Source organism: Paraphaeosphaeria sporulosa, assembly GCF_001642045.1.
Source record: "Paraphaeosphaeria sporulosa strain AP3s5-JAC2a unplaced genomic scaffold CC84scaffold_3, whole genome shotgun sequence".
Classification (NCBI taxonomy): domain Eukaryota; kingdom Fungi; phylum Ascomycota; class Dothideomycetes; order Pleosporales; family Didymosphaeriaceae; genus Paraphaeosphaeria; species Paraphaeosphaeria sporulosa.
In genome coordinates this window covers 890,190-915,104 of record NW_017253362.1, presented here as the reverse complement: position 1 = coordinate 915,104, position 24,915 = coordinate 890,190, and the positions used below count along the sequence as shown (strand labels likewise).

At 53.2% G+C, this 24,915-nt stretch overlaps 11 protein-coding genes and 1 non-coding gene across 12 annotated transcripts; 9 read left to right on the top strand and 3 right to left on the bottom strand.

The window, feature by feature from the left end:
- Positions 1–1,241: 1,241 nt before the first annotated feature.
- Positions 1,242–2,063, top strand: CC84DRAFT_1239286 (uncharacterized protein; the record flags this gene model as incomplete). The annotated part of the gene is made up of 2 exons (XM_018183973.1): positions 1,242–1,458; positions 1,497–2,063. The coding sequence occupies 2 exons, from the start codon at positions 1,242–1,244 to the stop codon at positions 1,841–1,843; spliced, it is 564 nt and encodes a 187-aa protein (XP_018038511.1). The 3' UTR covers positions 1,844–2,063.
- A 105-nt stretch (positions 2,064–2,168) lies between these two features.
- CC84DRAFT_1162141 (uncharacterized protein) lies at positions 2,169–6,818 on the bottom strand. Its single transcript, XM_018177920.1, has 2 exons — positions 6,584–6,818; positions 2,169–6,535 (listed from the first exon to the last, which is right to left on the bottom strand). Exons 1-2 carry the CDS (start codon positions 6,761–6,763, stop codon positions 2,660–2,662), a joined length of 4,056 nt encoding a protein of 1,351 aa, XP_018038510.1. The 5' UTR covers positions 6,764–6,818; the 3' UTR covers positions 2,169–2,659.
- Positions 6,819–6,957: 139 nt separating this feature from the next.
- CC84DRAFT_1162140 (uncharacterized protein) lies at positions 6,958–8,246 on the top strand. Its single transcript, XM_018177919.1, has 3 exons — positions 6,958–7,197; positions 7,263–7,443; positions 7,491–8,246. Exons 1-3 carry the CDS (start codon positions 6,999–7,001, stop codon positions 7,864–7,866), a joined length of 756 nt encoding a protein of 251 aa, XP_018038509.1. The 5' UTR covers positions 6,958–6,998; the 3' UTR covers positions 7,867–8,246.
- A 1,837-nt stretch (positions 8,247–10,083) lies between these two features.
- On the top strand, positions 10,084–10,562 carry CC84DRAFT_1214675 (uncharacterized protein; the record flags this gene model as incomplete). The annotated part of the gene is made up of 4 exons (XM_018182662.1): positions 10,084–10,153; positions 10,212–10,307; positions 10,355–10,476; positions 10,527–10,562. The coding sequence occupies 4 exons, from the start codon at positions 10,084–10,086 to the stop codon at positions 10,560–10,562; spliced, it is 324 nt and encodes a 107-aa protein (XP_018038508.1).
- Positions 10,563–11,548: 986 nt separating this feature from the next.
- Positions 11,549–11,637, top strand: CC84DRAFT_t39. The gene has a single exon. It is a non-coding gene; the product is annotated as a tRNA-Gly (tRNA).
- A 232-nt stretch (positions 11,638–11,869) lies between these two features.
- CC84DRAFT_1114377 (signal peptidase complex catalytic subunit sec11) lies at positions 11,870–12,914 on the bottom strand. The gene is made up of 2 exons (XM_018175394.1): positions 12,471–12,914; positions 11,870–12,340 (listed from the first exon to the last, which is right to left on the bottom strand). The coding sequence occupies exons 1-2, from the start codon at positions 12,761–12,763 to the stop codon at positions 12,112–12,114; spliced, it is 522 nt and encodes a 173-aa protein (XP_018038507.1). The 5' UTR covers positions 12,764–12,914; the 3' UTR covers positions 11,870–12,111.
- Positions 12,915–13,043: 129 nt separating this feature from the next.
- CC84DRAFT_1203600 (uncharacterized protein) lies at positions 13,044–14,892 on the top strand. The gene is made up of 3 exons (XM_018181842.1): positions 13,044–13,558; positions 13,619–14,185; positions 14,247–14,892. The coding sequence occupies exons 1-3, from the start codon at positions 13,398–13,400 to the stop codon at positions 14,854–14,856; spliced, it is 1,338 nt and encodes a 445-aa protein (XP_018038506.1). The 5' UTR covers positions 13,044–13,397; the 3' UTR covers positions 14,857–14,892.
- A 281-nt stretch (positions 14,893–15,173) lies between these two features.
- On the bottom strand, positions 15,174–17,087 carry CC84DRAFT_1162135 (uncharacterized protein). The gene is made up of 2 exons (XM_018177918.1): positions 16,610–17,087; positions 15,174–16,558 (listed from the first exon to the last, which is right to left on the bottom strand). Exons 1-2 carry the CDS (start codon positions 16,721–16,723, stop codon positions 15,368–15,370), a joined length of 1,305 nt encoding a protein of 434 aa, XP_018038505.1. The 5' UTR covers positions 16,724–17,087; the 3' UTR covers positions 15,174–15,367.
- Positions 16,876–19,030, top strand: CC84DRAFT_1162134 (uncharacterized protein). Its single transcript, XM_018177917.1, has 5 exons — positions 16,876–17,061; positions 17,178–17,267; positions 17,337–17,936; positions 17,996–18,768; positions 18,820–19,030. The coding sequence occupies exons 2-5, from the start codon at positions 17,239–17,241 to the stop codon at positions 18,855–18,857; spliced, it is 1,440 nt and encodes a 479-aa protein (XP_018038504.1). The 5' UTR covers positions 16,876–17,061; positions 17,178–17,238; the 3' UTR covers positions 18,858–19,030.
- A 141-nt stretch (positions 19,031–19,171) lies between these two features.
- On the top strand, positions 19,172–21,418 carry CC84DRAFT_1162133 (thiamine biosynthesis protein (Thi-4)). The gene is made up of 13 exons (XM_018177916.1): positions 19,172–19,255; positions 19,311–19,492; positions 19,545–19,627; positions 19,675–20,062; positions 20,112–20,271; positions 20,318–20,383; positions 20,438–20,522; positions 20,579–20,644; positions 20,691–20,799; positions 20,849–20,867; positions 20,912–21,108; positions 21,164–21,243; positions 21,297–21,418. The coding sequence occupies exons 1-13, from the start codon at positions 19,203–19,205 to the stop codon at positions 21,339–21,341; spliced, it is 1,533 nt and encodes a 510-aa protein (XP_018038503.1). The 5' UTR covers positions 19,172–19,202; the 3' UTR covers positions 21,342–21,418.
- A 60-nt stretch (positions 21,419–21,478) lies between these two features.
- On the top strand, positions 21,479–21,827 carry CC84DRAFT_1162132 (uncharacterized protein). The gene has a single exon (XM_018177915.1). It carries the CDS (start codon positions 21,578–21,580, stop codon positions 21,788–21,790), a length of 213 nt encoding a protein of 70 aa, XP_018038502.1. The 5' UTR covers positions 21,479–21,577; the 3' UTR covers positions 21,791–21,827.
- CC84DRAFT_1162129 (P-loop containing nucleoside triphosphate hydrolase protein) lies at positions 21,745–24,712 on the top strand. Its single transcript, XM_018177914.1, has 6 exons — positions 21,745–21,955; positions 22,164–22,297; positions 22,350–23,426; positions 23,868–23,996; positions 24,044–24,196; positions 24,246–24,712. The coding sequence occupies exons 1-6, from the start codon at positions 21,792–21,794 to the stop codon at positions 24,290–24,292; spliced, it is 1,704 nt and encodes a 567-aa protein (XP_018038501.1). The 5' UTR covers positions 21,745–21,791; the 3' UTR covers positions 24,293–24,712.
- The last annotated feature ends 203 nt before the right edge of the window (positions 24,713–24,915 follow it).

Below are 24,915 nucleotides of genomic sequence, written 5' to 3'. Positions count from 1 at the left end.
CGGTAGGTCCACGCTAGCGCAAACGTAACAGGCCGAGAGCAAGATCGCCAATGTACCATGCACCTTCACTTGCGCTAGTACTTCAAGAGCAGCATAAAGCTTTTCTGACGTCCGGCTCGCTTCCCTAACGCCGCATACCCAAACACGCCCAAATACACTTCGGCGTTGCAGCGATGCCGCCTGCGGTCGACACCATCAATGCTCTGGAGCAGGGCAATGCTGTTGAACGCGAGACACTGGAGAAGTTGAAGGAAGGCGCTGTGACACTTTTGGACGGCCTCATTACAAGCGGGGTGCTGCTCTTCAAGAGCTCAAGATCACCGCTCAAGAGGCGAGTATCCATAAAATGTGCAATTCAAGACCATTTAGGCTAACAAACTCGAAAGTTGCCCTCGAATCTGCTTTGGTGCCGGTCAATCACTTTGCACTTCTCATACAGATGTTCGGAAAGCTCCTGGAAGATTGCGAAGCAGCTGGAGAGAGGCGCAGTCAACGCCGTCGAAAAAATAAAGATGACATTGATCTTAACCACGACGCCGGCTGGAAGGATGTAGTGGAAGTGTGGGAAGAGATCAAGACATTTCGCTCATCACTTATCGACCTGGAAAATGTCGGATACTCTGGGCGAGACTATCGATTCCGCAGAGTGATGCAGGAGACATTGGATACGGCCATTCCAACGTGCGATCGGATTGAAAAGAAGCTCAGGAGCATGAGAAAAGTATGCGACGATACAAAAAGGAGGCAGAATATGTGGTCAACAAGGATGACGACGACGAGCGGCACGAGCAGCGGAAATATCGAGATCATCTCCGTGAACTAGCACAGCTGATGCAAAGACTTCGACACTAAATTGAAGGCTGAAAGTGGACCAAGAGCGGTGAGGATGAAAATGGCTGGAAGAGGGTTTGCTCGAACGATATGGAAACGACATCATGCAGGGGATTGTAGTCTGTCGCGTTTGCAGACCAGTTGCGCGACCTCGATACATAGTCTAATCCGATTCATTGGAGCATTGAAGACTGTCGCTCGATAGATAGTCCAAATATGGATGATCTGCAAAGGCGCCCTGTCCTCACTCTTGCCGTTCACCAGTCGTGCCTCCCTCCTTTGCGCGGCTCTTCCCGCACACTCACCAACAATTTTCCGACAACTTATGATTCCCTTCCCACTACATGATACCTCCGAAACTACGTACGTTTACCACCTGACAGCCGTAGTCGTAACACTATCCTCTCACCATGGCACCTACCTCTAGCACCCTAGCCGCACTCAAGGCATGCAATCAGCTCGAGCGAGATATACTTGAGCAAATGAAAGAGGGAATGCTTTCGCTGCTAGACGGCCTGATCGCGGAGGCAGACAAGCGCGACGCAACAATGGAAGAGCTAGAGGAGGAATTGGACACGGTTAGGGCCCTTTTCACGTGGAATCAAACGAGCGCTACCGGTAACGGGAGTAGGACAAATGCAAGATGTGCAGTATCATTTTCGAAGAGGCACGCATCTTTTCTTCACTCCATTCTGCACTCCAAAAGGTCGACCGCATTATGGATGACGAGATCCGCGAGATCAAGAACGACATGATCGATTCGTACGATCGCTACCTCGCCGCCACGGAGCAAGCTCGGGCGGAGTACGATCGAAGCGTCAACGACGGCGATTCCAGTTACAAGGACGTTCAGCTTTTGCAGGAATCTCGGAACCTTCTGGAGTCCAAGAGTGGCCAGAGTCAAGATTTGGTAGTCCGTGTCGATGAGATCAAGCGTAAACTCAACGGGCTACTATCGCGAAGTGCGATGATACCACTAAAGTACTGGGCTCATCAGCGGCGGAACAGATAAGAGATCTCGCAACCAGGAGGCTCAAGGCAGGTACTTGAATGGGAGGAAGGCTATGGACAGCCGTGGCAAGCGATTAGAGGACAATGGAAAGCTGATCAAAGATATACTCAAAGCCCTCGAGCCGTACACTGCATGAGCTGAGCTCGACTCCCGTACGGTGTTCAGTCATGCAAACGATGTAGCATGCGGCTCACACAATATATGTGTACATGGTGCAGGCAGTCGAGAAGTTTCATTCCGCTTGATGACTGCACAAAAAAACCTGCTCAACGAATCTGGGACAAACTCAAGATGGTTGGAGATGGCACAATGATCTTCGCGATAGCTCGAAATCCAAGTAATACATTCGCTCCCCTAGACCACTGATGTACTCAGTCTGAACCCATTCTAGAACATCAATCGCGTCTCCGGAGACCCTTCCCCCTCCGTAACACCATGCTAGATAGATAACCCAAACACGAATATAAAAACACACGTCCCCTACCTCGACTTCTGATAAGTTACATCAACATGGAATAAACTATCCCAAATACTCCCCTTCCGCCCAGGCGGCTGCTTCCTTGGGCTCGTCGCCGGACTAGCCGTCCTCGCAGCCTCGCCCTCACGCACAACCCTCTGCGTATCCGGCGGCCCCATCCTCGCCTCAGCACCGCGCAACACACCACTACCACTACCAGCCATACTCGACGACCCAAGCGAGAAGCCCCTGCTTGGCGAGACATACCGCTCAGACGAAGACGCGCGACCCTGTCACAAGTCAGCCCGGCTCGACGGCAACGCGGGCGCTTAGATTTACACTGCGCAGCAACTGCAAACCTAAGGGCCCCAGAGGTGGTCCTTCCTGACCTGGTACTCGCTCGCTGCACCGCTAGCCTCGCTCTCCCTCAGATGACTTGGGCCTGGCCCATTTCCCCCAGCCGGACTCGCGCCTCTCGTCGCGTTATTGGAATTAGGACCCGAGTCCACGACCGCCTCGCCGACGTCCATTGAGTTGCGGTGGCTCACCACGGGGACGCTCTTCCTGCTAGTTCCGCTGCTGCGCCGGCTGTCGAGCGACTTGCCCAGCGTCTTCGCGGGGTCGGCGCCGGGGGCTTTCTTTTCCATTTTGCCTTGCCCGTCGATGCGGGTTACTGCGGCGGCGGCGGCAGACTTGCCGAGCCCGGGGCCGCCCGGCGCGCCGGGCTTCTCTTCGGTGGCTTCGATGAGATACCACCGCAGCCCGTCGGAGAGCTCGAAGGGGTTGTCGTCTTCGAAGGAGACGGCGCTGCTGGAGGCAACGGAGCGGCCGTCGATGGAGGCGCGGGCTGCTGTGTCAATTGTTTTGGAGAGGTCGACGATACGCTCTTCAACTTTGGAGATGCGCGCTACGAGCCAGTCGCGGCCTTGCAGTCTGTGCGATTCTTCTTCGCGGAGGAAGAAGTGCGGGGCTCCGACGTTGAAGGCGGCCCAGGGTCGGGTGGCCTGGTTGCGCGTAGGGAGGAAGAGGGCTAGATCGCCTTCTTTAAATGAGCGGTAGGCGATCTTGTTGTGCGATTCGGTCTGAAGAGCTTTGGCTTTCTCGCGGTAGGCACGGGTCTCGTGCTTGAATTTACGAGCTGTGTATTCAATGTCTCGCATGCGCTTAGAAAAGAACTCGCAGAAAGTGTCCAGATCGAATCTGTTGAGGTTGTCCATGAGCTCGTGGTAGCGTTGGTCCTCTTCCTCGGGATCTGTCGACTCCGTCCAGTGTAGGAATGCAAGGTCAGCGTAGTTCTCAAGCTGCTGCTTCAGAGGTGTAGGCGAAGGCGTGGTAGTGCTCCTGCCCAGACCGATGGTGTCGGACAGTGTCGTGCTATTACCGACCTTTGACGCTCGATGCAAGGTCATGGTGCCGTCTTCGAAAGTGATGACATATCCGAGCGAATCTACGAGACGAAGCAAACGATCCTGTTGCGAGTATACGCGCTTGCTGAGTTCCTTGGCACGGCGCAATCGCTCGTGGGTTCTTGAAGAATCAAATTCTTCGTACTTTAGGATCTTCTTCTGCAGGTGCATAAGCTCGACATCCAGGCTGTTTGAGTGGCCTCTCTCCTCCGCGAGTTCCATCTGGAGTCGCCCGAGTTTCTCTTCTTCCTCTTCCACACGCTTTCTGAGTGCTTCGGAACCTGTTTCACCTTCTGCGAACTTGGCCCTCAAATCATGGAGGTGTTGGCGTTCTTCGTCGAGCTCTGTGGAGATAGATGTGACCTTTGCATTTGCCTTGTCCAACTGCTCACGTAAGGACAGTGTTGTCGTCTCCTCATTGACGAGCTTAGACTTCAGGGCCGTTTCTTGCTCATTTGCTGTGCGACGAGCACTCTCGTTCTCTGCTTTTGCCATCGCTACAGCTTGTTGGAGCGCATGAAGGTGATCTGAAGAACGCTCAGCCAGAACTTCGATATGCCTGACCAGCGACTGGGTGTCGCTAGGGACTTCTGTAGCGGGCTGCAGATGAGTGAATGCGTTGGAGAGTGATTGGTATTGCTCGTCGTGCGCTCTATTCCGTTTTTCAAGCTCGGCTCGTACGTCGGCAACCCGCTTATTTGCTTCTTTGCTTTGCTCTGCGGCGTGTTTACGGACCCTCTCAATCTCAGCCACCAGTTCCTGAATTTTTGCATCGACGCCTGTCCGCTCGTGGTCACGACTGCCAAGTACGCGATCTAGCTCATCCTCAGCCTCTTCGATCTTGCTCTTATACGCCTGTATCTCTTGTTCCAAGGAGCGTCGCTCATCAGCGAATTCCTTCTGCTGTGCTTTCATGTTCTCCATGAGCTCAGCTTTGGTAGAAACCGCTTCGTTGATCTGTGTTTGCAGTGTCAACTCTTCGTCTTTCTTCGCTTGTGCCTCTTTCTCAAGACTGGTGCGTGCCTCCTTCTCAGTCGCCAGTTCTTGCTCTAGGCGTACAATTCGACGCTTGTCGTCTTGGCCTTGATTCGTAGAGAAACGCCGTGAAGACACTGACGATCTTCGAGAATGTTCTACCATTGGCCCAGGGGATGGTGCCTCGATTGTCGGGGTGGAGGGATCAGCAGGGCTCTGCGGTCCAAAAGATGGCATACCACCTCCAATCGAGAGCCTATTGATGTGGTTCTGGCGGTGTAGGACATCCTCCAAGCGTCGCACTCTACTCTTGGAGCCCCTTAGTTCGTCCTCTAGCTTGGCATTTGCCTCTTTCAGCACGCGAAGCTCTTCGTCTCCTCTCAACATAAGCTGGGAATTTTTGCCAAAGGCAGGCTCATGAACACTTCCCATCTTGAAGGCTTTTGCGCGCTTGACTTGCTGCCGCGTAGGCCGGTCCAGGTCTTTGATGGTCTGAGCCAGCGTCTCAGCCTCAGTACTCTGTCCTTCGAGCCCTTGCAGTATCTTGTGGTAGTCGTTGAGCTCGACACGAGTGACTTCTGGCCAATTCTTCTCAGGCTGGATGTTCATCTCGAAGCCCGATGGGCTCGTCTGTACAGCCTCCAGGTTGACCACATCCGAGACCTGTTTCAGCCATTTCTTTCTGCGGCGGTCCTCTTCTTCTTGGAACGTAGCCATCTCTTCGGCAAGCGATGATGTATCTCTCTGCATCTTCTCAGCCCATTCGCGCCGGCGCACGGATTCGACCATGAGTGTCCCATAGACAAAAGGCAGTCTTCCGACGAGCGATATCAACTCAAACGCAGCCATGCCTTCTGGCGGGAGATTAATGTTGTCCAGTTCCGCGTGAAGTCTCGCTATATTGGATCCGATATCAGCAACTCCGCGCATGCTCTCAACTGCGCCCCGAACCGCGTTGTTCTTCTGCTCTACAGACCGTCTGACCAGATCGCTCATCTCGATGCTGTACTCCTTGATCGCAGGTAGGAAATTTCGGGTATGCAGTAATGCCATCTTGGATACCGAGGCCACCGATTTGGGATCTGAAGGGAGGCCCATGACGTGTCCCAGATCCGAATTTACTTTCTTGACCACCAGATCGATCTCGTTGTACAGCCGAGGGGGTTCCTCCGAGTCGTCTACCAATGACCTACTTTGACTCTGCCCTGCCGCGCCCTGAAGGTCGTTGTATTCGCCACCGATCCTCTCCACTTGAGCACCCATGTCCGCCAAATGTTTCTTGAACACTTCGCGAACGGCTTTGCTCACGCCTGTGGCTTGTTTAATCGAGTCAAAGTCCAGAAAGTCCTGCAGAGACATTGCCCGACCAGCAGAGGAGCTCTTGCGGACGCTCTGTACTGTTTGCGCCGATCGTAACTCCTTGGCCAAGAATTGAATGAATTCGCCCTTGGCTGGTATTGCCCCCAGTTGACCATAATCCGCATCCAGTCTTCGCAGGTTCTCGACTGCTTCTTTCTCGACCCCATCGAACCACTCCTTTGCCTCGCGGTGTTTCTGCTCTAAACCTTTGACGTGTGCGCCAGGATTTCCGACAGCAACTTGCGTTGCTTTCTCTATGGTTGCTTGCTCGGCGAAGGTCTGGGAGGCCGCGCGGGACATGGAGAGTGCCTGCTCCAGGACAGCGTAGGCCCAGTCGCGGCGGGCCTGGAATAGTGTCTGCCATGCTCTGAGGTCGGTGTGGCTGGATAAGGTATCGGGTGGGTCATCGGGGGCAAAGGGTTCGGGGAGCGGTGCTTCGATGGAGGCAGCCTGGGACACAGCGGAGAGCTCGCGATCGTAGACGAAGAGGTCCTTCTATGACAATGTCAGCGTGGGGAACGGCTACAGGAGAGCTGGAAGTACCTCTGTCAGCAGTGTCTGCAGCTTTACGTGCTTCCCGCGCGGCGTCAGTAGTATCTGGTGCTCGGGCGGTATGTTCACTACGGTCGCGATCCACTGCTTCAGCGCATCGACCGAATTGAAGCCGACGGGATCAGCGTCAAAACGCTGGCCCGTATGAGCTACAGCTATCTGCAGCGACATTCGGGGCCCGCTCCAGCTGCACAGCTTCTGCCTGGTCAGCTCGTGGAGGAGAAAGAGAGCTCGAGTGTAGGAAGTCCACGGCGTTAGGCACGGTACCGCTAGGGCGCGTGGTTGCAGGGATTAGCGGCACGGGCCCACCGAGGCTGATCATCTACCACCTGGAGTACCCACCAAAGACGCGCTCAGGTGGGCGATCCATGTTTCTTAAACGTGATACCTGATCGCGATAGCACTCATGGCGACTTCAGACGATGTCCACATGGGCGATGCTGCGACTTCTAAACCTATCAACGCGAACGACTATACCGATTTGCTCCAAACGCCGCACACTGACGCGTTCGCGTTCTCAGAAACCGAGCAATTCGCGCTGCAGCTCTACGACCAACTGCGGGAGCTTGAGCTAGAAAAGAGCCTCCTCGAGGCGCACGTGAAAGGTACATCTTCGTCATTATCATGTGCACATATGAGAAAGTCAACCAATCTAACGTCATTTTGTCAGATGTGTCTGACGTTTCAGCACTATCAGATGATGTCTTACACGAGCACCTGATGGCCGCAGAGCGCGAGGCCATGGAAGCCAAGGCAAAGTTCGAAATTCGTAACAAAGTATCTCAAAACGTACTAATAATGGATCCCGTCCTCAAGGCTGTTCATGGTGGCCAGCACCACACCGTCGAAAAGTATGTGTACGTGCGAGATTTGCTCCACGTAGGCTGATCTTTCGCAGACGCTTGTTGCCTCTAATCTCTGAAAACGATGCCGTGTCCATGGTCCATGGTTTGTTGACCACGAAATTGGCAAACACACAACGTATCTTGAGCGCTGCTGAGCGAGGCAACATTGCCACCAACAAAGAGAACCGCAATCAATCCAGAACTGTCTTGGAGTTAGCTGAAGAGGCGAAGGCCCAGTCGATCGAAGACATTGGCAACCTTTCGCTCCGCGAACAAGTTGGAAAAGCCGAGGCAAACGTCAAAGAATCCCGAAAACGCACAGCTATCATCAAAGGAATTCTGTCTGCGATGATCGTTGGAAGCGGCATCAATTGGGCAGCCGACGAAGAGCTACGTGAGCTCGTCATGGATGACGAAGAAGCCGGATGAGACCCGTGTACCAACAAGATCTTCGAGCATACCGCTTGCCCCTGATTCTAAGATTGAAAGCTGCAAATGAGGATGGTAGCAATAGCTCATGGACACAACCATCTGCCGGCACGCGCGGTATGTGGTGGTCTTCGCTCGAGATGGGACATGGAGCTTCAAGTTATCGATGGAACGCGACCTTCAAGCAACGGTGCGCTCAAAGCCAGCGGCATTTTCACCATCAAGCTAAGGAAAGCTGGCCACAAATACCCCCGAGCCCAGCCTGCAGCGGCATGTTAATGGCCACAGTATCGGAGGGTGCAAGAAGACTTCAAAGCATAGGGTAGGGACAGAGGTAGCCTCCCGTAGATGCCAGCGATGAAGTTCAGCCGTGTTGTCGCAATGAAACGAAATTCTTCCGTTCCTGATTGTGTTGGTCAAGTTCATGAGCACGACTTCGGGACCCACTCGACATCCCAATGATGTATCGTCTCGATGCAATGCGTTATGTGCTTCTGCAATGACCCCCGGTGAATTAGTAATGCCCACTGCCAGTGCGAGACGTTTGGTTTTGGGACAGTGACGATTAAGCGATGGCACGGGGGAGTTGTCCCGGGAGGCCATTTGTCGGCTCCGCTGGGGTCCAAGGGTTACGTGGGGTATGAGACACGCCCCATGGCTGTGCTCTCTGCAGGATCAAAGCAGTGGTACCGACCGATCTTGGAGAGAGGAAAAGAATGAGCAATGCCATGGTCTTACGAATTGCCGAAAGGGCGGTTCAAGGTGCCCAACACGTGGGGCGACAGGAGTCTTCGCTGGGCACATGGCGATTTTGAGGGAGTGAGCAGCGCGACCAGGGGCATCGCCATGTCTACACTGTACGGTCTACTGATAGCTGTGCAGCGACAAGGCTGGGCGGGCTGGAGCTGGGATGCTACCGGTTGTGGTTAGACGGGTCGAGACGCAAGCGGCCGTCGAAACCAAGGTGGATAGTCGCGCGTCGTACTGCTGCGACTTGGAAGCATCAACGAGTGTGCAATGCTTGTCTGATTGCTGCGGGCTGAAAAGGCGCATGCGCAAGCTGATTAGCCACGGCGGTCCGCCGAGCGCGCCTGGACTCGATGGTTCCAGTGAGCCAGCCCTAGACGCATGGAGCAGAAGGGGAATGGGATGATATACACGGCATCGCCTCGAGAGCTCCGCTGCGCACGCCGGACCGGTCACGCAGCAACGGCGGCGAGCTGGGAGGAGGTGTCATTTCGCGCAGGACGAATTAGAGTTCCCTGCCCTCAGCGGCCTGCATGAAACGAGGCAGGAAGGCACCACCAGTACCATGTTCGCTCATTCCAGCAATCGTGCCTGCCCTCCGACGCCCGACACGCAGGCCGGTAGCAGCACGGCGGCGCAGAGAGGCGGCGAGAGGGCATGCATCCCAATGGTGCGAAGACGGCCGATCCGCGCGCACCGTCTGCGGCTCTTGCACGCGACACGGCGAGCGCGCAGTCGCGGCCTGGACAGTGGGAGGGGTCGGGTCGGTCTGTTGTTGCTGTGTTTAGCGGCAAGCGCGAAGGGGCTGGGCCGTGCACGCCGCGCTGTTGGGTAGTCGCGCGCCCGCCGCACAGCAAAGCTGTCCTGCGCAGCCAGTTCCTCACCCAGCACACCTCTGCTCATACAAATCGACGTCCGCAACTTTCGCCCTCAAGGTGAGTCTCGCGTACCATAACTTGCACCGCCAGCACCCGCATTGCGCGCGCAACACAACATGTCTTTTTTTGCGCGTTTTCACGCCATCATGCCCTCTGCAGCTTCATCTCTTGCTTCTTCAGAGCGTCATCGCGTTCCATTTATTTCGTCGTCGCCGTCATCAGCTTCCCGCGCATACCAGTACTGATACACCACAGACTTCAGTCAACGGCGAATTATCCAGCATTTTCAAACACATCCGTAAGTACTTCCGCATGCTTCTTGCTCGTCTCGCGCAATCTCGCGACACCGCCATGTGGTGTTGTGCGAACGCGGCGCTCCACGCACGCGCAGCGACGCGATGCGCCCTGGTCACCATGCACCGCAGCAACTGTCTGCGTTTGCCATGGCACCTGCTCTGCTCTCACTTCACCCACATGTAACCTGTGCCGCCGCCCCCCATTTTGTTCATTGCACCGTACCCCTCGGCCTCAGCTCAACCCACAGCTCCTCTGACTTCCGCTTCAGACAGCTACAGCAGCTACATACACCACCATGCCTAAGGAGAAGTCTACCCGCGGCAAGGGCAAAGCCACCAAGGCCGACGCCGGCAAGAAGAAGAAGGGTAAGTCTCACGTGCCCTGCACATTTCCAAGGTTGCGTCATTGTGTTGACAATAACAGACCCCAACGCACCCAAGCGCGGTCTCTCTGCCTACATGTTCTTCGCCAACGACCAGCGTGACAAGGTCCGCGAGGAGAACCCCGGAATCAAGTTCGGTAAGTCTTCGTATGCTGTTTGTCTTCACAAGGCTGACATGTATTAGGTGAGGTTGGCAAGATGCTCGGTGAGAAGTGGAAGACTCTCTCCGAGAAGCAGCGCCAGCCCTACGAGGCCAAGGCCGCCGCCGACAAGAAGCGCTACGAGGAGGAGAAGGTAGCCTACCAGGTAAGTCTCCCTGCTCACGTCTATCACGCATCGCAACTGACCACATCCAGAACGCCGCAGAGGAAGAGGAAGAGGAGTCCGAGTAGGCTGCTTGCTGTTGATCAGTGCTCGCACACCTGGCCCACCTCCTGACCAAATCCTCCGATCCATTGACTTCTACGGGTGTCAAGGGCTAGGATATTGTATCAGGTTTTCATGTTTCTCTCATCTGTCATCTTATTCCAGGATGGGTCTTTCGGGGGAGCTTTCTCGTCTTGGTAATTTTCAGAAGACCGCAGGAAGCTTTTGCATGAGGCTTCTTAATGATGCTTGGGCGTCCCAGCAACTTCGGGCGCGGGAGGCATCACGAAGCTCATGACTACCATGTATATTAGTTGTCTGCGGAACGAAAAGTGCTGGCAGATCTTTCAACTTGCCGTGACTAACTTTTGGTGTTGTTGAGCTACTGTTGAACAACGCGTTGTTCGTGGAGTGTCTCCGCGTAGAGCTGCTCATGGCCTCGCGTATTTTGGATCCCTAACAGTGTTCAACCTCTGCCACACAAGCCTTAACCTGCTACAGCATCTCGTCAAGTGTTTGAGGCCATCAAGGGGAGCACGCAGTGCCCACACCGATGCCCTGTTCCTCTAACATGTACCTGTCTCGCCGCCATGCCCTTCTCGTCTTCACCCCAAGCCGTGACGCATGCATATACATCTGCATAACATACCTAACATCGGACCTGTGCCATGCTATACTATACTTGTTGTGAATGATCTACCACTCTACCACGAGGTGTCCCTTTTTTCTGTATGGAAAGACAAGTAAAGAATCCCAGCAGTCCACGCAAACGGATTCTGTGCAGATTCGCCCTGTCGTCTCCTCGCGTGCTTGCGCCTACCCCGACCGCCTCATCGGAAACCCGCAGCGACAAACGCACGCTGCCGTTGCTCTTCTCGTACCCCCTCCCCTAACCCCCGGTCCTTCCATTCTCTTCTCGCAATCGAACCGTTTCTCCCTTCGGGGCCGTGTTTCCTGGGGGTCATATATCGTGATCAAGACACGATGGTAGCATCAAACAAGAGCACAGAAAGCGCCGTTGGTGCAGTGGTTAGCATACTGCCTTCCCAGTGCTTTGCGGCTGAGAGGCAGGGGTCCGGGGTTCGAACCCCCGACGGCGCAGTTGCTTGCTTCCTTTTTTCTTTCGGTGGCGTGGTGGAGGAAGGAGGAGTGGACTGTCTTTCTGGGCTGCCCGAGGTTCGGGCTCGTCCGGATCGAAAAGTGTGTGTTTGGGACTGGGATATGGAATGACGGAGTAGGATGGAATATATGGAGCGGAATAAGCATGCAGGAGTGCTGGAGGTGAGACATTGGGTAGTATGACGCAAAGTACGCATAACAATCATTTGACATCATGACGTGGTATATGTAGTAGAAGATGGATATCTCCTTCTTATATGGATGACCAAAGTACTGATACTGTTAAACGCCATACTACCGAGGCTGCAAATATAGACCCCACCATGACTTACTCCAACGGCGTGGCTGCAATACGCTGTCCCAATTTCGAAACAGGGTGTCAAGACAGGAAGATCTAGGCTTCGTGATACCTTCTTCCCCAATGAAAGACCTCTTCCATCAATAGCTCCCTAGCGCCTACTCGCGCTGTAGTACCACCATCAACCCCATTATGCCCAGCATGGCCTGTTTCAACCATGGGTATTCGCTCAGCAAGATCGTGACGTACCCGACAAAAGGGATGAAGCCGACGACGCTGCCGATGACATCCTCCTTGCGGTTCAGGTGGGTTTGACCTGCGGCGTAAAGCTCCGTGTCGTCCGCGAGGTTGTTGTCACCTTTTGTGAGGAGACGGAGAGGTGATTTTCTGAATTCGAATATCAGCACTCTTAGGCCCCGAAACAGAGAGGTCAAGACAGCGGTGTCAGAGAGAGAGCTTTTACAAGCTTCTCATGCTCGTCGCAACCACCGCAGCCTGCGCGCGGGTGTTTTCTTACCCTCCGCCGAATCTCCGCACCACACGATGCACAATCGGAATGTCCTTCCCCTTCACATTGTATACGACGACCTCCCCCAGCTGTGTATCCAGTCCCCGGTTCCACAGGAACAGCAGGTCTCCTCTTTGGAAGGCGGGCTCCATGGATCCTGACAGCACGACGACAATTGGTGAGGGCGAGTCCGCGACGACAGAGATGCCCTTCCATAGCATGAATGCGGTAGAGAGGACGAGCGCGAAATTGAGGACTTGGGTGGCCAGCTGCCGGGGCTGCATGTTCGCTATGCCCATCATCTTTGTGGCGGGGACGGAGGTCGGATTTGGATCGTGAGTCGGATTTTGGTATGTCTCGTGGGTGCGTCGCGTGCGTCTAATCTCGCTTGTATGGTTCGAAGCTGTCCCGAGTGATCATGGGGCCGTGGGTAGTTGCGCGGGTTGTGCTGTTGCGGAGCGAGAGCTTGATGCCAGATGTTCGTGAAACCGGTGATTGGCTAGTGGTGGACCCTGGTTTACCTCGCCTGACTAAGCTGCAACACCTACACCACAGCACTTTCACAATTCACCTCTGTGATCAGTGCTGTCGATGATCATGCACACTGATGCTGCTGGCTCTGAGGAATTCGTCTGCTTTTGAAATGGAAGAAGCGGGGTCATCCTCTCTCACGTCTGATTGCTTCAGCAGCAACTTACCTTCACCTTTGCTAATTGCCTTCCCCCACGGTTGCAAGAAATATGTTATTCCAACTTGCCAGTGTTTCTCTTCTCAACTTTCTACCCGCTCGTTCCTGACGGACCTGTGCGAACTTTTTAGAGTACATGCCAACTGGAGCCAAATAGTGATCTCTCAGTACTACCACAACCTCTGGGACACGGCAATAACGATTGAGCCAGCCCATCATACCAGACAATAAGCTTACCTCCGGATACAATGATTCAGATACCGTCCCCCGGAGTATACGTCCTCCTTCGACGCATGGGAAGACCAGACTGGCCAGCAATGATTTGCACAGATGATATGGCTCCCAATGACCTGCCACGGCCAAATGGGTTTCTCACCCTTGTCCTTTTGATCGACAGAAACCCGACCTTGTGAGTTCATACCATCCAAAAACATATCGAAATGCCTTGAGTCTGACCCCGAAACGATAGCTACTACGCAGCGTCAGGAGAGCTCCTTGAATTCGAACCCGTCGGAGAACATCCTGACAAAGAACTGCAAGCTGCCCACGATCGCGTACTACAGTCGATGGACTCGTCGCGATCGAGCCTCGATTATTGGAGGCTCAGAACTGAGCACCAACGGGGACCATCGAAAGTCACTGTACCACTGACTACACTGACGCCTATATCATCACACAAAAGCGATTACGTTTCCGACTGTGGCGAGATCGAAATAGCGAAAATTCTGAGTCTCAGCGCGTGGAACGAACGCACGGAGAGGAATCGGATGTCTCTATCGCCACCAGCACCCACGGCCCAATCACGCTTTGCAACAGCGGCCCTGGGACGCGACCCGCGGCGGAGGATGGAGTCTGCTCAAGGGGGCTGTCTAGCCGGATTCAGCCGTCCACGGCCACGAATATTCAAGAGTGCTCGGGCCGCAGCCGATCTTCGAGAACACTTTCGACCCATACGAAGTGGGAATAGGACAATCTCAACTGGGTCAAATGCGAAGCGATACAAACCAAATCAAAAAGACTATATCAATGGTGAATTGTAAGTACGGTATCACGTCCATGATTGTGTCTCAAGCGTGATTCTGACTGTTATTCTCAAGGTCAAGTAGCTGCGAGCTCGTCAAAGTCCACGTGGGAACAGGAAATGACGAGTTCTTGATTCCGAAATCGGAGGTAGAAAAGCTTCCTTTCCTATCTGATCCGCAGATTGGGTGTATGTCTACCATGGACGATGGAACATCGAGACTTGACTTGCAATGTCTCCAAGACTTCGATCCCGCTCACTTCAGGTTCGTGGCCGAATTCCTCTCTACGGGCCAGTTCGGCCACTCCATCGTCAACGAACAGACGCGCGAGGCCGTTCTTGAGGAATGTGCGGATGCATGGCCGATCGCAGACCGTATCGTGCTGGAAGATATGTTAGACCATATTGTGGCGAAAGTACAACAAGCGCAAGTGCAGGAGTGGGAATTGGCCTGGGCTTTGGCTCTCATAGTTTATGAGACGTCCGGAACGCCGCTTGATGCGTACAAGCTTATGAAAGAGTTACTCGTCGAAGTCATCGCGGCCGACTTCCTCGCCAAGGTTGATACGTATGCTACCGAGCACGGCAATGATATCATTGACCATCTCCGAGATCTACCTGAACTTGAGCGGGATATTTACAGGAGACTGTTAGAGACTGCGGAGCAACGAGTCGGTGAAAATTGATCGTGCTGTAACTTGAACTACAACATTTACTCAAACGATTGACCAAGCGTGGCACAACGGCTATACGATATTTCGTTCCACTTCAGCACTGAAACTTCTCATCCAAGTATCTGAAACTACCATTAAGATCTGCACTAGAAGCTGTTCGACCTAGGGTTACTTAAGGCGTCGTCACGGACCGCCATTCTACCTACCAACTCGTCGGAGAAAATCACCTATCCCGGTTCATCAGTGAGTTTGAGCAGCGGCTTCGCGAGGTGTTATAAGGATGTTTGAGGAGTTGCGCTCAAGTTGGGCAGACAGTATGCACAAGGCTCGGTCTGCTCACATTGGCGGCAGTATTTGTAAACTATCTACCATCAATATATTCCTTCGAGACAATAGCATTTCGTGGTTTTCCTAGCTGATATATGGGTGTAGAAAGTGACTGCACTGTGTGCGCGATGGATAACACGAAATATCTGCCACTCTCTTCCATGTTCTGTTCGCTTTGCGTTGCGTACGTCAACGCCTACCACAAGCCCTTGATCTGCGATACGCGTTGCGTAGGCGCAATGCCTTCCATACTATCCGCGTTCCCCTGCACTCCCTCCGACCTCGAGAAGCTTCCACTGTCCTGGAAAGTCGCGAAATTCCCAGTGTTTCGGTCCGCGCTGGCATCCCAGCCAAGGGCCTCTTCTTCGTTGTTATTGTAGTCCACAGGCTCCCACTGGGTATCTTCTTCTTCACCTTGATTCACGAATAGAGACTCTGGATCGTCTTGCAGCCGGGTTGGCGACGATGGCTGGCGGGAGCCTACTTGGCGTCGAGTGGACCGTCGAGAGGCTGGTTCCACAGGCGGTGGCATGCTGCGATTGTCACGAGCATCCGGGGCAGCTGCAGATATAGCGCGAGATGCGACGCGGCTTGCAATTTGGGGAGCAACAGGAGCGGGTGTCGGCGGGGCAGTTCCCCCATTGTAGTCTCCTGATGTCATGAGCGTGAACTCGCAGAGCAGACCGTCAGAGCCGTAACTGAACTGTAGTGGACGTGTGGGTTGCGAATAATATGCCTTCAAACTAGTTTTAAGCGTGTCAGCGTGTATGACAATCGCCTTGAAGTCCTTCACGCTGATGACGATGTGTAGCCCGGGCTGGACCTTGAACTCTTCGAAGTCGGATGTGTTGACAGCAACGGCGGTTACGAGTGGATGCTTCAAGATCTCTTTGCCATTCGCAATCTTCTCTGTATAGCTCTTGAACACAGCGCGCCCATCATCCCCGGCGAAGACATCTAGCATCTCTGTCTTGGTGCCGAAGAACTCGATGTATTCTTTCATGGCGCCTGCGTTCATGCTCCAACGATTTACCGCCGCGTTGCGGTCGAATAGGGCGTGCATGACATCCACAGCTTCGTAGGTGAGTTTGTAGGTCTTGATGACTCCCTGGTTGCAAACCATTTTGACTATAAAGCGACATTGCGTCTCATCTGCGCGATCTTGCACGCTCACCTCGCACCTGTCGATTGCACCGTCTCGGCCTAGAGGATCATACAAACGCCCTTTGAAGACCGAGAGAAGAGCTTTGGTGTACATGCTGCACGTGAAACGTCCTTCGGGACCGCCATGACTGGGTATACACTCGTAAGTGGAAAAGAACTGCTTCCCGTCGAGCGTCAAGGCGGCATAGGCGGATTTGGAAGAATTGAGAGCGGTGAAGACGAGCTAAGGGAAAGGAATGAGACACCGATATGTTAGAGGAAGTGATCAACCTACTCGTTCGCGACGCGACTCAATGGCGACCGTGTCGCTGAATTTTCCTAGGCAGACGAGCAGGTCATGAATTTTGGACGCTGCCTCAGGCGTGAGGGTGAAGTTGAGCACGACCATCGCGTATCATGGTGATAGCATATACCGTTATTATTCAGTGTCCCAATTGGATGGAAGGTGTTGGCGGGTCGAGGCATGTGCGTGCGGAAGGCGCGCAAACCGAAAGCGGCTAAGCGCTGTTCCTCGTGACGTTGTGCACCACACTGCGCGAGGGCCCGGACGACGTACGCCGTCGGCACCAACGATAACAAAACATTCGATATGGCTCCAGCACTTCCAGATGACATCTTACACTTGCTATGCGAGCAGTTGGGCGAGCAGGAACAGTTTGACGCGCTGTTCAATTGCGCATGCGCTAGCCGAAGTCTTGCTATACCTGCCTTAACCAATCTGTATCGGTACGTTTTGATTGATGTTGTATCACCTCAAGTCGATGCAAGCTTGTGCAAAGTCTGAACTTGAATGCGACGAAGATGTGGACTCAACAGCTTATACGAAGCTAACAGACGTATAGTGCTCATCACAAATCTCCCATTCGCGGAGCTGATCAAGACGATGTTGCTTTTCAACGCTCCATGAGGCTATTGGTTGTACAAAAATGGTCGTACGTAGATGAACTCAGCTACACCTTCTCGTATGTATAGAGCTCTCGCTAAGATCCTGTCATTGCTAGCATCCTATGGAAGGCCATCATCGCCTCGGCTCTGGACGCAACGCTATTTCCATATTGTCGGTATATCAGGGCGCTCGATTTCCGGGACCTGGAAAACTTGCTGGAAGACGACCAGTTCACGGCCAAGGTGTCAAAACATTTCTTTGGTGGCCCGATGAAACAGTTCCACAAGACGGAACCAGTGACCCAGCACAACGGGAGGAAGCTCGAACGACTGAACGTCAAGTCGATCGTTAACGCGATCGGAGAGGTGGTGACTCAGCATACACCTACCCTCGAGATGATCAGCGGCCAATTGTCCTCTACGGCCTTGATGCAGTGGGCTCCCAGGGTTCCCCGCCTCCAGGAACTGGAGCTGTGGGACGGTAGCACCCTCGAAGATGGACTTGTGGCAGCTTCTATTCACGAAAATTGCCCCAACTTCAACTCTCTCATGATCTTCCTTTGGACCGGTATAGACAAGGATCATAAGTTTGCTCAGTTCTTATCAGCGTTACGACCAAACACGTTGCAAAAGCTAAATACGATCAGCGACATTGGTGCCGCTGCGGAATCTTTCCTTGCGCTCAGCGCTCACGGCCAGTCGCTGAAAAGCTTGAAGTGCGTTTCCACTCACGCTGTATTAGAAAAACTGAAGCTAACCGTATCTTGATTCACAGGATCTGTGTATCCGATGATTCATTGCCACATTTGTCACTACTATCAGGCTGTACCGCTCTGGAAGAAGTACGCATTGAAGATGTTCATAGCAGGACGACGCTTGAAGATACACAGAATGACGTATTTCTAGAGACGATCAATTGGCTCCGCAGTTGCGAGAAGCTATACCGCATCAGGTTCACGGGACTGCTCTCTGCTGCAACACTCCTCACGCCCATTCTTCTGGAGCAAAAGATTCAGTTGAGGTCACTCGAGATTGACTCCTATGTTTTGAAAGATAGCCGCCAGTTCCACCAGGCTCTCGTTCACCAGAAAGATTCCCTGGCCTACTTATCGCTCAGTGGCGACACGGATGGGATGTTCCGTGATGATGTTGACATTCTTGTCGACTCTCTCAAAGAGCTGAAACAGATGGAAACCCTTCGCTTGCTCTTGCAAGAGATGTTCCGGGAGGAACATTTGATTAATGTGGTCAGCAATCTCAGTCGACTGCAGGAGCTCTATGTTAGCGGTCTCGAGCTTACAGACAGCCTTTTGGAAGTAGTCGGCACGCTCCCAAACTTACGCAGCGTAGCCTTTGCGGGCATTTCAAAGTTCACCATGGGCGGGCTTACCGGCTTCATCCACCAGCTAGGCCCGACTAACGCTGGCATACGCGTCATGATTGACATGGCCGATCCTGACACTCTGATCGATGATGGGGAGGTCAATGACCTAAGGGCCCTATTAGCAGAAAAGGTCGGGGGGACTTTAGATTATACACCATGGAGAGGTACGAGGCTTGCCAATCTGGCTCGATCAGTATGACTAACATGTCCTACAGATCCGAATGTCTCAGAATTCGAAGGCGACTCGGACTAGGATGATTTTTGCTTTTCGAATCGATGTGAAACCAGAAGAAGGATCAAGTTATGACAGGGTCGGTATTAGCGGGGTTACCAAGAGGCTAGTGTTACCTCTAGCGCTCTACTTTTGTATGCAAAAGATTATCATTCTCGATAGTCATGATACCAGAAACGAAGAGAAGATGGTCTAAAACTCAAATGTTGCTTCACAAATCACATTGCTCCTGCTCTGCATGTGAGCAGTTGTGAAGTGCCTACGCTAAGATGACGTTGGTCTCGCTTAGCGGGGCGCATGAAGAACATTTCTAGAACCTCGTCCATGCTCCCATGTCGTCCCATTGATCGTAGTACCAGCATTGCCATGTCCCCAAAACGGATATTAGTAATTGCCGGCTCCGATAGTTCGGGCGGAGCGTACGTTCCGCTAGAATCGAAGTCTTAACCTGGAGTCGCTAACTCATCATGGTAGCGGCCTCGAAGCAGACCAGAAGGTCATTGCAGCGCATGGATGCTATGCGATGACTGCAACAACCGCTTTAACGGCGCAAAACACATTAGGCGTTCAAGACGTCCACCATACCCCCCCGCCATTTGTGAAAAAGCAGATCGATGCCTGCATTGATGACATTGGCGTCGATGTCGTCAAGACTGGTAGCATTCCCATTGACATGCGATACGAAACATTCTTGCTGACACCATTGAGGTATGCTCGCATCTGCAGAAACAGTCGAAGTCGTTGCCGATGCCTTTCGTCGGCACAATATCACTACCTCTGTCGTTGACCCTGTATGTCTCCCAATTCAGCAACGCTGCCTTAGCTCATGCTACATCAGGTTATGGTATCGACAAGCGGGTCCAATCTTCTTCCCACCGCCGCAATTGCAACCTTGATTGGCTCTCTCCTTCCTTTGACAACGCTTCTCACCCCGAATCTTCCTGAAGCAGAGCTCCTTCTCAAAACGGCTGGCAAGGAGCTGAGATCACCTGAGAGTGTAGACGACATCATCCGCATCGCCAAGGCAATCAAAGAGCTTGGACCCAAATATGTTTTGGTGAAAGGCGGACATATTCCTATGACGAAGGGGAGACTCGTGCCTAAAGATGAAGCGGAGAAGCACATCGTGCTGAATGTATTAATTGGCGATAAAGACGATGTGACTGTCATGGAAACAGCATATCTAAGGAGCCGCAATACACATGGGACTGGATGTTCGCTTGCATGTATGTCTTGATCAAGCGCTTCGATGCATGACGCTGACCGATAAATCAGCCGCCATTGCTTGCAATCTTGCCTCTGGGATGAATATGAAGAGCGCTGTCCAGAAAGCTAATCTGTACATCGAGGCGGGGATCAGAACCGGTTCAGATATTGGACGGGGCAGCGGTCCTATCAATCACTTCCATTCGACATACACATTACCTTTCGCTCCGTAAGTAACGTTAAATTGCGTTACGAGGATTGCTAACATACGCCAGTGGCGCTTTCATCAACTACTTACTCGACCGTGATGACGTGAGAGGACCTTGGCAGAAGTTTACACAGTGAGCTATCTCGCTCATTATGCAGAACACATTCGCTGATGATAGCTCCGCCAGCCACGACTTCGTGCAGCGGATGGCGGATGGAACGTTACCTGTCGCCAACTTCAAGCACTACTTAGTTCAAGACTATTTGTTTCTGGCAAGGCACTCATCACAACCCAGGAAACCAAAGATCAAGCTAACCTACAAGGCCAGATTCACTTTGCAAGAGCGAATGCGCTAGCATCCTACAAATCCAAGTCCATGGATGACATTGGCCGCGTGAGTCTGTCTACATAGTATTGCGGCTTTGGCTGATGATTTACAGTCCGCGCGGCAAGTCTTGCACCTTCAGACGGAGATCAATCTTCATGTGCAATTTTGCAAAGACTATGGATTGAATCCAGAAGATTTGGAAAGGCAAGAAGAAGATCAAGGTGAGCGCTCGCACGAGTAGAAGAGTGTGACCTGCTGATTGTTCTCAAGCATGCACCGCATACACAAGGTATATCACTCTTCGCCTACCATAACATTATTGACACCCGGCAGATACGTCTTAGACATTGGCCAGTCTGAGGATTGGCTCGCCCTGCAGATCGCACTCCTGCCCTGTCTCATCGGATATGGCATCATCGCCCGGCGGTTATATGATGATCAAGACACAGTACGAGAAGGAAGCAAGTACTGGAAATGGATCGAGACATATGTAGCCGATGACTACCTGGAGGCGATGCAAATCGGAAGAGGTAAGATGTAGCACGATGAAAGCCATGACCGTGGCGGGATCAGCTAACCTCCCAGACCTGATCGAGACACACGCGAGAAAGCAAAGTTCATCGCGGATAGACGAGCTGGCTCAAATCTTCGTACACGCGACTAATGTAAGTTTTTGATGCAGAACGAGAACATCGTGTACGCTTGCTCATCAGCATAGATGGAGAAGGGCTTCTGGGACATGGGCCTGGCCGCTAAAGGGTAGTGAGTTCCGACAGCGTCAATCGATGATTCTGTAGAGCTAGTTGCAAATCACAAAACCGGGACGAATTGAAAACTCAGATTGCGCTTGAGCCGGACGCATGTTGCCACTGCGAAAAACTAGGCTCATGCTCGCCCGAACCATGTTGGCAGTGCCAAGCTTGATAAGATAAGCCGAAGCCCCTGCCTCCGCATCAAGGCTAGCGCCTGTCTGTTAGCGTTTGCGACTGACTTTTTCAAATGTTCTTCTGCCTCGCCTCCGACGTCTCTTCCAACACATCTCTCTCACCCCAACACATATCCCTCAACCGACGTGTCAAGTCACACGCCTCACACTCTCTCTTACAGCACGTCTCTCGCGCTGTACTCATTCAAACAGGCACTCGCTCAGTCACCAGCCTGCACCTGACACAAGCAACGCTCCTTAACGACCCACTCCTTTCTTCTCGATAACATGTCGTACGGAGGTGGCAGCTACGGCGGCGGCGGCGGCTATGGCGGCGGACGTCATGGCGGCGGCGGTGGTGGATACGGCGGCAGCAACGGGTACGATACAACCGCTGGGGGATATGGCGGATCCGCTTACTACGATTACTCCGGCGGCCAATATGCTTATGGGTAGGCATGATCGGCGTGGTTTTATCGGCGGCCCCATACATCCTGCATTTTCTTTGCTCATCTCTTCTACGTGCAGAAAGAGTAATGACGCGGCTCAAGCGGCGGCTCACGCAGCCCTCGCACTCCGGCCGGCCGGTCAAAAACTCTCTGCGTTGACGTAGAAGCCCTCGTCTCATTCCTGCTCGAATATGTGCTAACTTTAACTCAGATACAGCGGTGGCTCCAACGGCTACAGCGGTGGCGGCGGCGGCGGTTACGGAGGTGACCGACGCGGTGGAGGCTTCGGCGGTGGCGGTGATCGCATGAGCAATCTCGGCGATGGTCTTCAGACACAAAACTGGGGTATGTGGATGGCCCTATCACGTCTCACAACGCAGGCTAACAGTGTAAACAGACCTTGAGACAATGCCCAAATTCGAGAAGTCCTTCTACAAAGAGGACCCGGCCGTGAGCGCCCGCGATGAATCAGAGGTCGCCGCGTTCCGCAAGGAAAAGGAAATTACTGTGCAGGGCAAGAACGTCCCCCGGCCTGTAACAACATTCGATGAGGCTGGTTTCCCTTCATACGTTATGAGCGAGGTCAAGGCACAGGGCTTCCCCCACCCCACGGCTATCCAGTCTCAGGGTTGGCCTATGGCTTTGTCCGGACGCGATGTCGTCGGTGTCGCTGAGACCGGTTCCGGAAAAACGCTCACCTACTGCCTTCCGGCCATTGTTCACATCAACGCCCAGCCTCTGCTTGCACCCGGCGACGGGCCCATCGTCTTGATCCTTGCCCCGACTCGTGAACTGGCGGTTCAGATTCAGCAAGAAATCAGCAAGTTCGGAAAGTCTTCCAGGATCAGGAACACCTGTGTCTACGGAGGTGTTCCCAAGGGCCCGCAAATCCGTGATCTCGCCCGTGGTGTCGAGGTCTGCATTGCTACGCCTGGTCGTTTGATCGACATGCTCGAGGCTGGCAAGACCAACCTGCGCCGTGTAACCTACCTCGTTCTTGACGAGGCTGATCGTATGCTTGATATGGGTTTCGAGCCCCAGATCCGCAAAATCATTGGCCAGATTCGTCCGGACCGTCAGACTTGCATGTGGTCAGCTACCTGGCCCAAGGAGGTTCGTCAGCTTGCTTCCGACTACCAGAAAGACTTCATTCAGGTCAACATCGGTTCTATGGAGCTTTCTGCCAATCACCGTATTCAACAAATCGTTGAGGTTGTTACCGATTTTGAGAAGCGCGACAGAATGAGCAAGCACCTCGAGACAATCATGAACGACAAGGAGAACAAGGTCTTAGTCTTCACAGGCACCAAGCGTGTTGCAGACGAGATTACCCGGTTCCTCCGACAAGACGGATGGCCAGCGCTTTCCATCCACGGCGACAAGCAGCAAAACGAGCGAGATTGGGTCTTAGACCAATTCAAGACGGGCAAGAGCCCCATCATGGTTGCCACCGACGTGGCTTCCCGTGGTATCGGTATGATTGAAAACCCCCCGCACTCCCCCCCATTGACGCCCTCGGGTATTTTTATGCGTGATCTGTTCGATGCTCTGCTTAGGTCGTCTCGTGCGCTCGCTGCTTTTGTTTCCATGACATCGTCCAGGGCTTTACGTTTCTCGAATCTGATCACCAGGGTTCCTTGGATATGCTGGTGAAGCTTTCTTCACCGCTCTTTGTTTCAAGTATCGTTCTGATACTTCTGAGGCAAGTTGAGATGTTTGCGTCCTCGCAAGTTTTAATCTCTTCCAAGGTGCTCTGGCCAGGAGACAGTCACAGCCATCCCCATTGGACCCGGATGCCATGACCATTTGTAGCGCACAGAGACGGTTGCATGCAACATACTGCAGCTTCACGCGACCTGTTCTGGTCGTCTTTTGCTCGCCACTTTGATTCTTATGCTAACATATCGCGTTCAAGATGTTCGTAACATTACCCACGTGCTCAACTATGACTACCCGAACAATTCGGAGGACTACGTCCACCGAATTGGTCGTACCGGTCGTGCTGGTGCCAAGGGTACTGCCATTACTTTCTTTACCACTGAGAGTAAGTTGTTCAGCCCGACTTGCCGAGACGAAGCTAACATTCTCCAGACTCCAAGCAAGCTCGTGACCTCGTCGGTATACTCACCGAGTCCAAGCAGCAGATTGATCCTCGCCTTCACGAGATGGCTCGCTACGGCGGCGGTGGAGGTGGCGGTGGTCGCTGGGGAGGCGGTCGTGGCCGTGGCCGTGGCGGAGGTGGTGGTAAGTCGCTCTGGAATCACGACGTTGCTAGATGCTAACTCATCAACAGGCTGGACTGGCGGTAACAACGCTCCTGTCCGCAACAGCCGCTGGTAGAGCACCCAGCAACCCTGTTCCTCTGTCGCCGTTGTCGCTTGCTTCACTCTGAAGCCAGCCTCAGAACTAAGGCGTTTTCATCATCACCGGCGTACTGACATAGATATTTCGTTATGGGTTGGCTTTCTTTATGTCGTTTGTTTCCTCCAGCAGTGGACAGCCAAATCCTCTGCCAATGTATGCTGATACCCAGGAGGAGAAGCAACCGGGCCACCAAGCTTCGGGTCGGCCCTATTAGACTGGCATCTTCAAGTAATACGTGCGAGCTGCGCAGTCGTTAGCTCATTTTTGCAAGAGCCAGGCTACCCGTTGGGAAGCTGTGCCGCATTGCGATAGGAGCTGAAGGCGTTTTCTAAGTAAAAAGTCATGTTCATAATTAGTTCATATGAATTAAACCACTGCATCGTATGCCTTGCCTGCTACTAATCAGTACTCCTTACGACTGTCTGAAATGCTGCAAATGTCACTGAACGTTTCAGTACTGATGTGCCATGTCCGCATGCCGCCTCTGCAGCGAGGAGCGGGCTAGACTCGATTACCTTTTGCAACGGACGTTCCTGAGGGTGTCAGATTCCTCGTATCACTAACGACCATTTGTGGTGATGATGATGCTCCATCCTAAG